Source organism: Gopherus flavomarginatus, chromosome 12 (genome assembly GCF_025201925.1).
Source record: "Gopherus flavomarginatus isolate rGopFla2 chromosome 12, rGopFla2.mat.asm, whole genome shotgun sequence".
NCBI lineage: Eukaryota > Metazoa > Chordata > Testudines > Testudinidae > Gopherus > Gopherus flavomarginatus.
In genome coordinates, this window is record NC_066628.1 from 36,263,202 (window position 1) to 36,275,825 (window position 12,624).

The 12,624-nt window shown below is 53.0% G+C and overlaps 1 protein-coding gene across 2 annotated transcripts in view; it reads left to right on the forward strand.

The window, feature by feature from the left end:
- Positions 1–12,078, forward strand: part of RHBDF2 (rhomboid 5 homolog 2) — a 78,690-nt gene extending 66,612 nt beyond the window's left edge. For both annotated transcript variants that reach the window (XM_050919248.1, XM_050919249.1), the window contains 7 exons: positions 679–785; positions 1,556–1,619; positions 1,945–2,039; positions 2,688–2,763; positions 3,447–3,547; positions 4,003–4,156; positions 8,496–12,078. In XM_050919248.1, coding sequence (XP_050775205.1) covers positions 679–785; positions 1,556–1,619; positions 1,945–2,039; positions 2,688–2,763; positions 3,447–3,547; positions 4,003–4,156; positions 8,496–8,915 — 1,017 coding nt within the window. In that variant the 3' untranslated portion in view covers positions 8,916–12,078. The remainder of the gene's footprint in view (positions 1–678; positions 786–1,555; positions 1,620–1,944; positions 2,040–2,687; positions 2,764–3,446; positions 3,548–4,002; positions 4,157–8,495) is intronic.
- Positions 12,079–12,624: the final 546 nt, after the last annotated feature.

The window sequence follows — 12,624 nt, forward strand, 5'->3', positions numbered from 1 at the left end:
AGCAACTGGCAGTGTGTGGGGCTCTGCTCATCTGGGTGTCATGTCACATTGCTAAGCCACCAAGGGAGGCAAATTCAGTTGCTCTTTGAAGATGTTTTCTTCAAGTTGGCCCACTCGATGGACAGCAACTAATGTGCTAAGCAGACTTCTGTTAAGGTCAAACGCTGGCAACGGAGTCGTGAATGGCACATGCAAGAAATTAAACACAGTATCGCTTCCATTTAAATAACAGGAATTATGATTAGGGGGTGCTGCCACAGATTCCAAGACTTGTGCAATGCTTAGGGGTGATTTCTTGCATCTGATTTTTCACTCACTTTTTAGAGAACATCCTAAATAAAACACATTGATATATTTTTTTTAACTCAATTGTTTCTCCCAATGTAAGTCTTCTTAATGTTGTGATAGCTATCAGCTACAGGGTAGGGAAAAGGGAATTAGGGGGAGCTTACCCAGAGGACAGGAAGCATCTCGCTAAAACAGCCATCCAGGAGGCAATATGATGCCAGGATGGCTCTTCAGCCCAGACGGGTGGGGTTTTGGTAGTGCAGAGAGGATTGTGAGGTCAGACTGAATGGACCCACGTTCGAATGAGCTGGTTTGAACACATCAAATCTGTGTGTCTGTTTAACAACTAAAAAAACCCACTCTCCAAATTCCCGTTCTCTGGAACTGCAGGAGACGTTAGCTACTTTCACAAAGTGGCCAGACTCTAACTCCCCAACGATCCAGGGCAATTCCAGCGGGAAGCGAACGTCCGGGGCTGTGTGCCATCAGGACCCCAGGTATGGGCACCTCTCCCAGGAAAGTGGAGGGGACAGGACAGGATGGGTTGTTGAATGGGAACGAGGGATTGGAGGCAGGCTGTGATATGTCTCCATGTCTGCAGGCTGGCTTGGGAACCATATACCATGGGTGGAGGTGGGTGGGTCTTGGGTTCAGTATTTCCAGCCCTACTATAAAAGGGTTGTACTAAGGGAGAATGTTCATGCCCATGGTACCTTGCTTCTGAGGATCTCAAAGCACTTTTCCAAACACACGTGCTCTATTTTAAAGATAAGGAAGGAGAGACCGTTTTAACTGAAACAGTCTTGCCTGAGCGCACTCCAAAAGTTGGCATCAGCTAGAAGTAGAACCCAGAAGTCCCGACTGCTAGTCTTGTGCTTTAACCATGTCTGTTTGCCATAATTAGTGGGGTGAGACAGAGGAGAGAGGAATTTACCTATTGGATGTTTACATTTGTGTGCATGTCAGCAGGGCCTCTGGGCATGTCACACAGTAGACCCAAGAGCACATTAAACTGTTCGGTAGTGCGCAGTCCCCTTCCTTGTACTGCTGCAGTCAGCAGAGGCATGGTCCGTAGCAAAGTCTGACCCCCATACACCAAAGAGAATGAACTGGGGACTTTGCACTGAGATGGGAGGAGAGAAAAGCTTCCCAGACCCCTACGAGTGCCCGTCAAGGACGGTCAGTGAAAGGCTCTGGGCTGTCAGAGGGTCCCAGACAAAGGCTGCACCAGCAGAACCCTTCCTCACTGATTGCTCCATTTCCACAGGACGTGCGAGGAGCCGGCCTCCACCTCACCTCACGTCTGGCCAGATGACATTACCAAGTGGCCGGTAAGGAGTCTCCAGGGAATATTTTGCTGTTTCCCTTCCCATTCATCACCAGAAATGCCCAGAGCGTTCTGGGAGGAGCCTCCTGGCCTAGAAAGGCAGAGAACTAAAAGGCACTTGTCTTTCGGCCAAGCTGGGGAATCCCTGTGACCAGAGAGATGCCAGCTTGGAGAGAGGAAGGCCCTGGATGTAGCATACCCCAGCTTGCTGGATTTGGGTGGTGGAACTCCCCCTTGCCCACTGTCCATGAGCACTTGTGCGCTGAGCTGCAGGGACCAGTATGTGCATCTCTCCCATTCTCTAACCAGTTCTTCACTCTTCCTTTTAGATTTGCACCTATCAAGCCAAAAACAACCACACAGGCTTTTTGCACCTGGACTGTGAGATCAAAGGGAGACCGTGCTGTATCGGTACCAAAGGCAGGTAAGCTGCATCTATGCGCCTCCAGGCAGCATTCCTGATGCGACTGGACCTTGCCATGCCAGTGGCTAAGATCTCTATTCTGCTCATAGCTTTAGTCTTGTGTAACACGGGTAAAGGAGAGGGGAGAGAGCTGAGGGCCAATCTGAGACAACCGCTCTGGACCCAGTAGGGTAAAGCTCATTCCCACTGGCTTTGCATGTCTGACTCTGTCGTCATCCCTCTGGGTACATGTAGAATGCCCATGTGCATGGAAACGGCTATTGGACTACCCTTCCCTTGGGAGACCAGTGTCCTGGGGCTATGCCTTATCATATGAGGGTTTGCTTCTTTGGTTAACTTCCTTGGAATCGATGCTTCCTTCTGGGACATGCCCATTGTTGGCCAGACATTGACTTAAGGCCCCTGTAGGTCTGCTGTGATAGGCAGAAAACCCTTTTTGGGAAAGGCAGAAAATGCCACAGTGCATTAAGCCGGGAGCTAAAACTTTCAGCCAAACCCTTTAAATGCAGCTAGACTAGACCGAACCAGGATAGACTCCTCCATCTTGGCCCTGTGCAGAGGGGAGAATAAACAAGGATCTGGACTTAAAGAGTGCAGGGGAAGGGATCCCTGCATGAAGTGACCCCACCTTGTCCTCCTTTGCGCTAGCTGCGAGATCACCACGCGGGAATACTGCGAGTTCATGCACGGCTACTTCCATGAGGAGGCAACTCTCTGCTCGCAGGTGAGCCGAGCCTGGGGCTGCTGGGTTGGAGAAACGATGCACAGGGGGGACCCTAACGCTCAGCCTGTGCTTCCCTGAGCTGAATGCTTTGAGCATTGGCCAGTGGTCAGGCTGGCCATGTATGTCCCTGAGACCACGAGGTGGGGGCCAGCTGTCTTGAAGAGCTGGGTCAGCAGACAGCTCAGTGGTGGCTGGGAATACAAAGGGGTAGATTCTTGGTGGTCCCAGGCAGAGCAATCCTAGGGACAAGGCCGTGCTCTGGGAATGACAAGAGCCTGATCAATAAGGCAGCATCTGGCCCTGAAGTAGCCTGCAATGGTATTGCAGCACCTAGCAAGCAGGAAAATGCACTGCCTGGGTATCCGCTTGGGTGCCAGAGAAGCCCCCTCACCCTGTATCTCTGCTGGGCACCCACACTGCCCTGGCACTTTGCCCCTTAACCTGTGGGAGTCCTGCTCACCTCTGACCTGACCCATTCATGGTGAGGTTTTCAGTGAATCTACCATGGGCAGGTCGAGGCTGCTTTGCTGGACCTGATCAATAGCCTGAGAACGTGCTTTGCAATGAGTCAGCTATTGCCTGTGGGTTTCCTCTCCAGCCTCCGTTCTCCCTAAAGACTCTGAGATGTGGCTGTAAGCCAGCGGTGCTCATTTCGCCCTGTGGCACTTTCCCGTCTGTTTCAGGTCCATTGCTTGGATGATGTGTGTGGCCTCCTGCCCTTCCTGAACCCAGAAATCCCCGATCAGTTCTACAGACTCTGGCTGTCCCTTTTCCTTCATGCCGGGTAAGAAGCAGGGTGGGCGGGGGAGGGGATCCTCCAGTCTTCCGAGAGCCTCCCTTTGCAGCTTTGCCTCTGCCTCAGGCAAGCCCAGTGATGCTCATGCAATCAAACGAAGTGCCCTGGACCAGGGATGCGACTAGCCATTGGACAGTGACATGTCCATTGGTTGATCCACTGTCTTTGTTACTCCCTGACGTGACAGATGCTATAGGTAAAGGGTTAATGAGGAACAACATGAAACTGCATTTCCCCCATCCAGCCTCCAAGAATGAAAATGTGCCTGTCCCTGCACCCAAACAGTCCCCTAGCATCATCCTGCAACCAGACACCTCTGCTGGGACACCACTTGTAGGAAATGAGTTAGGTTTTGATTTAGATGAAGCCTGAGTAGCTTTAATCCCCACTGTGAATAGGTGCAGGGGGCTGCAGACTAAGCATCTATATGTATATTTCCATAGGATAGTTCACTGCCTGGTATCCGTGATCTTCCAGATGACAGTCCTCAGGGATTTGGAGAAGCTGGCAGGCTGGCATAGGATCTCAATCATCTTCATCCTCAGCGGCATCACTGGCAACCTGGCCAGTGCCATCTTCCTTCCATACCGGGCAGAGGTAAGGGTGCTCTGAGACCAGGAGGTGGGGTGTTTGCCATTGCCTCTCTTCAGCTCTGCCGGTTTTCAGGCACTCTGGCCATCCGAGGCGAAGACCAGAGAGGTGGGGCTGTGGAAGTACCCAGCCAGAGATCTAAGGCCTCGCGGAGGAGTGACCGTTAACAGCGTTGTTTACTGCAGCTGCAGGGTGCTGGTTTGACGTCCCTGTGGGCTGAAGCCCTCTAGCTGTCCACAGGCTCCAAGTGCACCAGCTGCCCTGCTCTGCCCTGCTGATTGTTCTCAGGCTGCCCCTTCTCTGGGGACCAGCTGTGGGGGTGAAAAGGCCAGGCCAGGCCTTGGCCTCCCTGCTCAGGCTACAAGTCTGAAGCACATGGAATAACGCAGAGATCCAGCAATGGCTTAATATGCGGGAGCTGCCTGGTGGCTCTGCGTGGCAGGTCCCACGAACACTGGTCCATTCTGCCCCCCATACAGTGTGTGATGTGGGGCTGCTCTTGGGTTGGTGGCCTGAGCTCATTTAACATTCTACCCCATGCACATTCAGCCAGCAGCTGCTTTCCCTGGTACCCTTTGCCCTTCCTGACGCTGCTTTCACACCATCCAGCAGTTCCTGGAAGAACTGAGAGGGCACCTCCTTCGGTTGCTTACAACAGGCAACCTGGCCCCCGGGCTCCTGGCCCAGACCTGGAACGTGCTTGGTAGCCTGTGATGCAAAGGAAATGGATAACGGGATTACCCACCGCAGCAGGGTGGAGAGAGCGGAGAGAGAATTGGTGGTAGTGGCCCAGCTCTCTCCACTTCTTAAACCGATTGCTCTAGTTCCTGAGCTGAGAAGGGAGGTTTTGGAGGGATTAATAAGTGACCCCAGTCTGCACGGCAGCTGCTGCCTTTCATTCATTCATTCCTCCTCGCTGCTTCCACCCCCCACTGTGTGACCTGGCAGGGGGGTCTCCCCACTGCACAGCCTTTTGCCCACTGAAAGGTACCTTCCCTGGAGCTGCCTGCCCATTTTGCCACAGGAAAGGGGTGATTATTGTTGAGATCAGGTAAAACCACCCATGCCTTCTAGGCTCCAAACCCTTCCCTGGGTAAAGGGGAAAAGAAACAGCAGCATTCCTCTGAGCCATGTCCTGCAGGCTGGGCTTTTACAGCCCAGTGAGAGGTGGGGGTGCTTGGCACCTCCAACTCTAGTCCTCAGCGCCCAGTGCCCCAGTTCAGGATTGGGGTCTCCCTGTGCTAGGTGCTGGAGGAGGCACTTACAGTTGGAGGATGGTGGTTTTTAAGGATGCTCTGTAGCTATCTGCTTTGGCACTGACTTTCCAGGTGTAGCTGCCCCTCTAGAGTTTATTCTTTCTCCTCTGTTGTGGCAGTCGGGAGTGGGGGGACTTCCTGAGCTCTGAGCATACATATGGGGACAGTTGCCCAAGGTGTGTACACCTAGGGTTATAGCTTAGAACTGGTTCCTTTTTAAAATCAGAGTCGACACTGAGTGTAAACTGGTCCAAGGTGAGCAAAGGGCATATTTCAGCTAAACCACATCAATCTTAATCTTTCTCTAGACTCCTTGCTAGTGGGGATTGGGCCTTGATTTCTCTCATCAGTTATAATCCAGGAGTCCTAGGTACAGTAGCCTGATTAGAAAGTCCAATAAAGTTTTCAGTCTGAGTTGTGGATGACCCATGTGTCCCCTTTACTTCCCTGATGCACTGGGGTTGCCGCCTGACTCTATTCCACTTGTCTCGTGCAGGGTTTGCACGTGCCACGCCGTTCCATGTATACGCACGTGAGCGTTCGTGCACCTTGCGGGTTTATGCACCAGGCAGATGGCTAATCTGTCAGCAGAATTCTGATGGGCTTTGCATTAGATCACACACACGTAATCCCTTTGATTGGGTCTCGGGGTGATTGTTTGTTAGCCTGCGGGGTGGGATGGAGTCCGAGCTTGCTGGGGGATGGCTGCTGAGTCACCAAAAGTGTTGACTTCTCTGGAAACCAGAGTGCTGAACTCTCCTTTTCTATGGCCACTTCCCAGCAGGTCTGAGCAGCCCCAGGCACCAGGGCTCTTGTCCCAAGCTGCCAGTGAGAGCATTAGTTCTTCCTTCCCCATCCTCGCTGTTCCTCTGCTTCACCTCTGTCACCCCTGCCCCTCTGGTGTGCAGAGAGTAGGGGGAGCACTGCTGGCCAGTCCCCTTTGCTGGGTCTCCTCCTGTCTCACCCACCTGCACCAGTAACAGGTTCTGCCCTTGGATGAATCAGGAGCCAGAACAGAATCCAACTCGCCCTCCCATGGCTGTTTGCTGCCTGTGATAAATTAGATGCGTCTTGGGAAAACTGATCACTGTGCTAGCTGGATGCACCGAAAGCTGTCTGGAGCACCACTGGCTTGAGCTGGATATTTTTCTTTAACTTGGTGCCATTAGCGCAGGAGTGGGCAGACTTCTTGGCCCAAGGGCCACATCTGGGTGGGGAAATTGCATGCAGGGCCACGAATGTAGGTCGGGGTGTGGTGTGCAGGAAGGGGCTCAGGACAGGGGCTTGGGGCACAGAAGGGGTGCAGGGTGTATGGGGGGGGCCTAGGGCAGCGGGCTGGGATGCAGAAGGGAGTGCAGGGTGTGGCAGGGGGTTGGTGTGGTGTGCAGGAAGGGACTCAGGACAGGGGGTTGGGGCACAGAAGAGGTGCAGGGTGTATGGGGGGGGGCCTAGGGCAGGGGGCTGGGATGCAGAAGGAGTGCAGAGTGTGGCAGGGGGTTGGGGTGTGGTGTGCAGGAAGGGGCTCAGGACAGGGGGTTGGGGCACAGAAGAGGTGCAGGGTGTATGGGGGGGGCCTAGGGCAGGGGGCTGGGATGCAGAAGGGAGTGCAGGGTGTGGCAGGGGGTTGGTGTGGTGTGCAGGAAGGGACTCAGGACGGGGTTGGGGCACAGAAGAGGTGCAGGGTGTATGGGGGGGCTTAGGGTAGGGGGCTGGGATGCAGAAGGAGTGCAGGGTGTGGCAGGGGGTTGGGGTGTGGTGTGCAGGAAGGGACTCAGGACAGGGGGTTGAGGCACAGAAGAGGTGCAGGGTGTATGGGGGGGGCCTAGGGCAGCGGGCTGGGATGCAGAAGGGAGTGCAGGGTGTGGCAGGGGGTTGGTGTGGTGTGCAGGAAGGGACTCAGGACAGGGGGTTGAGGCACAGAAGAGGTGCAGGGTGTATGGGGGGGGGCCTAGGGCAGCGGGCTGGGATGCAGAAGGAGTGCAGGGTGTGGCAGGGGGTTGGTGTGGTGTGCAGGAAGGGGCTCAGGACAGGGAGTTGGGGCACAGAAGAGGTGCAGGGTGTATGGGGGGGGGCCTAGGGCAGGGGGCTGGGATGCAGAAGGGAGTGCAGGGTGTGGCAGGGGGTTGGTGTGGTGTGCAGGAAGGGACTCAGGACAGGGGGTTGGGGCACAGAAGAGGTGCAGGGTGTATGGGGGGGCTTAGGGCAGGGGGCTGGGATGCAGAAGGAGTGCAGGGTGTGGCAGGGGGTTGGGGTGTGGGGTGCAGGAGGGAGTTGGGGTACAGGCTCTGGCCTGGAGCAGCTCCGGGGTGGCAGCGGCGCGCAGCAGGGCTGAGAGAGGCTCCCTGCCTGCCCTGGCCCTGTGCTGCTACCGGAAGTGGCCAGCACCACATCCCTGTGGCCCCTAGGGGAGAGGAGGCAGAGGGCTCTGCATGCTGCCCTTGGCTTTGGTTACCTCCCCCAAAGCTCCCATTGGCCACAGTTTTCCATTCCCGGCCAATGGGAGCTGTGGGGGGCGGGGCCTGGAGGCAAGGGCAGCACATGGAGCCCTCTGCTCCTGCTCCGCCCTTCCCCCAGGGGCCGCAGGGACGTGGTGCCTGACGTTTCCAGCAGCAGCACGGGGCCCGTGGCGCTGCAGGGGTGGCAATCCGATGGGCCAGACCCAAAGTCCTGACGGACCAGATCTGGCCCACAGGCCGTAGTTTGCCCACCCCTGCTCTAGCAGTAAAGGAAAAGCAAGTGACGAGACACAGCCAAAGCTACAGGGGAGCAGTTTATTGTGGTTTCACCTCCTCAGGATTTAAACGAAGGACGGCACGTGTCAGAATAACTGAATGAGCCCTTGCCGGGGTTTACCTAGTCCCAGCCTTCTGTCTACACACTAGCAGACAAAGCCTGGGAGTGGAAAGAGGCACGAAGAGAGCAGTGACTTGTCCAAGGTCCTCCAGCAAGTCAGGGCAGAGCAGGGACTAGAGCCCAGTTCTCCTGATTTTCCCATGGTGCTTTAACCACTGGATCATGTTGCTTTTACTCCTGTAACTGAATTAAGTTTGAGAGGGACCCACTGTAACTCCCATCTTTATCTCCCTCAGGTTGGCCCTGCTGGATCCCAGTTTGGCTTGCTGGCCTGCCTCTTTGTGGAGCTCTTTCAAAGCTGGCAGATCCTAGAGAAGCCCTGGAAGGCTTTTCTGAACCTCTTTGGGATCATCCTCTTTCTGTTTCTGTGCGGTCTCCTGCCTTGGATCGACAATATCGCCCACATCTTCGGCTTCCTCAGCGGCCTCCTGCTGTCCTTCGCCTTCCTCCCCTACATCACCTTTGGCACTGGGGACAAGTACCGCAAGCGGGCTATGATCATTGTCTCCCTGCTAGTCTTTGTGGGTCTCTTTGCCTCTCTGGTGATCTGGCTCTACGTCTACCCCATCAACTGGCACTGGATTGAGTATCTCACCTGCCTGCCCTTCACCAGCAAGTTCTGTGAGAAGTATGACCTGGACCAGGTTTTGCACTGACCCCACAGCCTGGAGACAGGGCAGGATGGGGCAGAGGTTTTAACATGGAAAGTTGGCACCAGGTGGATTTTCTCAGTGACTGGGAAAGTGACTTCAAATCAGGGTGCAATGGAGAGGGGCGACGTCGCTGTTAAGTGCCCCAATCCTCTTCTCGGCTGTCTAAAACCAGGCAGGATGTTCACTCAGGGCTAGGCCACAGTCTGTCCCTTAGCGCTGGTGCAGGGCACTGAGCAGGTGCTGTTATTTTGGGGACAAGGGGGGAGCTGCCCTGGTTGGTCACTGCTGGATGTGGGAAGGAGTGGAGCTGAACTGACCTGGTTTGCATTTGGTCCGGCCGACATGGGACAGATCTGTCACCCCACATTGAAAAGCCATAATCCCCGGTCCAGCTGCTGGCCTGGGAGCCCAGCAGCCACTTCACCTGGGAAACACTTCAACCAAATTGGGAACGTGGGAGACTTTGGTGCTTTTGTTCCATGCTGGGGAAAGGTCTCCAGTGGTGGGCCGTGCTCTGAGGTGACGGCCCTGTGCAGGGACTTGTGTTGCCGATCAGCCCTCACCAGTGCCTCTCCCTCTCACCCTCAGTGAATCCCTCCATAGTGAAACTGCTGGATCCTTCCTTAAGGGACTGAAGCCCCAAGAATGAGGCGTTTCAGGGCTTGCATTGAAAGTACCTGAATGACACCTGTTGAGCTCAGTCAGCAAAATCTGCCTTTTTCCCCCCCTTATGCATCTCTTTTAATGGTCTCCCTTTCCTGACCTGCACTGTACAGCCCTTCCCTCCTTGTGCCTAATGGCGTGAGATGGGGCTTCACATCCTGTAGCCCCGTCCTATCTCAGTGCCTTGCGGGTACTGTGAATCATACTGTGAAAACGAACCCCTTTTGCAGGGGGCACTTTTTATATGCGAATATTTCTTACCTCCATAACGCTCTAGAGAAAAACGCAAGTGATCAGCTGTAGCACCTGAACCAAACGCTTGCTGGTAAGAGTCCTCAAGGGATCGTTGGAAAGACCAGGCATTCCAGCAGCTCCATTCAGTGAATGCTGGTGCCTGGCTCAGAAGAAATTGACCAGTTTTAATGACGCTGCTCAGGCTGATGCAGCGTCCGATTTCCAGTGTAGTGCATAAGGGCGAATTCTGCCCACTTCCTCCAGTTGAGCAGTGGTTTGCTGTGAAAATGGCTCTGTAGAAATCAGTCTGTTGTGCATATTTAAGGTACCACTTCAGCCCAAGAAGGGGTGGTGGAATTGGACCCTCAGCGACACTTATTTTTTCAGTCCCAATCTTCATCATCAAAGTATCCCAAACTTTTTCTGTTTGCTCTTTAAAGTAGTCCAGGCCCCCCTTTTTTAAAACCATTGATGCTTGGGGATTACATACAAGGAATAGGATTTTTGAGGCTGGAGGTTTCCTTTGTAAGCACGGAGGAGTAGACTGCACTGAAGCTGGACTTGCCTCCATCTGGCTTGCTACCGGGATCGGTGTGTTCCTAGCTAGGCTGACCAGGAAACTGTCCTAAAGATGAACTAGCAGAGTAACATGCTGCTGACAGTTCTGAGTCTGGACACGTGCGTTTGCTGAGGAAGGCATAAGAAGGGGAGGGGGAGCATGGATTAGTTAGCAACTGTTACCGCCCCACCTTGCTTCAGACCCTTGGCTTCTGAATTCTCCTCATGATATGACTGTCAGAGGGTGATTCTCCACTTTTGCCACAGTATTACCTCTTTTAACCCACAAGGAGGGGGGTAGATTTTGGGTGAAAGAGGAACTGTCGGCTCTCCCTTCAGCGTCCAAATCCTGATCAGAGAGAAATACCAAATCTTAATTTTATTCTCTTCTAGGGCCCAAGTACCGTAACTATCCAGTTAGTAAAAGCATGCCAGATACTATCCTATATGGTCCCATGCTATGTTCCTGTATATTAACTAGGCCATTCGACTCTTTTACGTTAACAAGAAACCTAAAGTTTAATTTTCTTGTAACTAGGAGACTTTGGATCTCAATAATTAACAATTAAGCTCTTAAGCTTTATTTGGACCACATAGAACTGGGCTTCTGAAGTTACACTGCTGCATTACTGGCTGAGATCTTGTTTTAAAGAAGCAAATTTAAGTTCTTTCTAAGTCCTCAATAAATTAAAATGATTCCATCCATGAACAGAAGTGGAAAGTGCCTCCTTTAACACAGACTTTAGAAGCTTTAAGAGCATATTAATAACGGAAAGCCGGAGGCATTCACCTTGGGGTTGCTAGTTCTGATACAGTCTGCAAAGGACCATGTTTACCTTCTGGTGTGTGGTGCTGCTGGCTTGCAGCCCTGTGGATATGTACCCACATCACCCGCCCCTGCTCAGCAGGGAGGCGAAGGCTTGAATAATGAGTGGAGACCAAACTGCCATCTCCTGCACAGATGTGGGCTGGGATTGGGTCAACACTAGAGGAAGCTTGCCCTGCTGCTGCCCATGCTGTACTTCCTCTCTGGCTAGGCAGGGATGTCAGTTAAAGTGTGAATAATCAATGCCTGGCATTGCTCTCCTGAGCCCGGTGGCATGTTCTGAGCCATAGCAGCATGCGGTGCTGGTACATATTGCTCTAAGCATCCTGAAGGCTTGTCTGGCTTATGACCAGCCGTCTCTGTAAACAAAGCAGGGAGATGGGGCCCCTTCAGCTCATACGTTTCACAACAATCAAACAACTTCTCCCATCACACTTGTACATCTGGAGACCTCTCCCTGGGTTAGCAAAGGCGAATTGTGCTGGTGCTGGGCCACATGGTGTTCCCAGCACACTTGGGCTGGGTTGGTGGCTATGTACAGTGTGTTTGGTTTTTTTTTTTCATGCCGCCTCCAGTCCCACTCTTCTCCTCGCCCCCCCCACATGCTATTTTATCCAAAAACTGGAGCTCTACCCTGTCATCACTGATGCTTTTAAGTACTGTCTTTCCTTTAATATGTTTGTCTGTATTTAATGAGAAGCGCACAAAGCCCGTTCTCCGGGATCAGTCGCTACTACTGGATGGATGACACTAGGTAGGGGTAGTGACACTTGTTTTGTGACCAGTTAGGGGGAGGGAAGGTAGAATAAACAGAACCAGGGTTTACTCTAAAGCCAAAGCATAAATTAAATCATGGTGAAATACAAATTGTCTAACTCTTCTTAATTAGTCTGGCTGTCATCTTAATTTGTGGCCCCTGAAGGGTCTTGGGTCAGTTACCCTGTAGCAGAACCCACCACTGCTTCCTTGGCTCTTCTCCCAAATGCAGTCATTCTCACTGGGCAGGTGCCCTCATACCACTGCCCAGTAAAGAGAGAACAATGTGGTCTCATTATGACTTGTGTAATTCCTATTGATGGTACTTAGCATCTGAGCACGTCTCACTGTAACGTGCCTGGGAGGTAGGGCCATGGAATTATCACCATTTCACAGGTGGGGGAACTGAGGCACAGAGTCAGTTGCACAAGGTCTCTCAAGAAATCTGTGGTGGTGCAAGGAACTCAACCCAAGTCTTCAAAGACTGTAAACTAGTGCTCTATCCACTGGACCCTCCTTCCTCTCTAGTGTGCTAGACCAGCCTTCCATGCACTTTATATATGGCTAATGCTGTAACCCAACCCAAAGCTTGCTGGAGTAGCTTCACTGGTGCTACATCAGACCCTATTTCATGGCACTTGGCACTCAAAGGTGACTATGTCATTTATTTCTCTA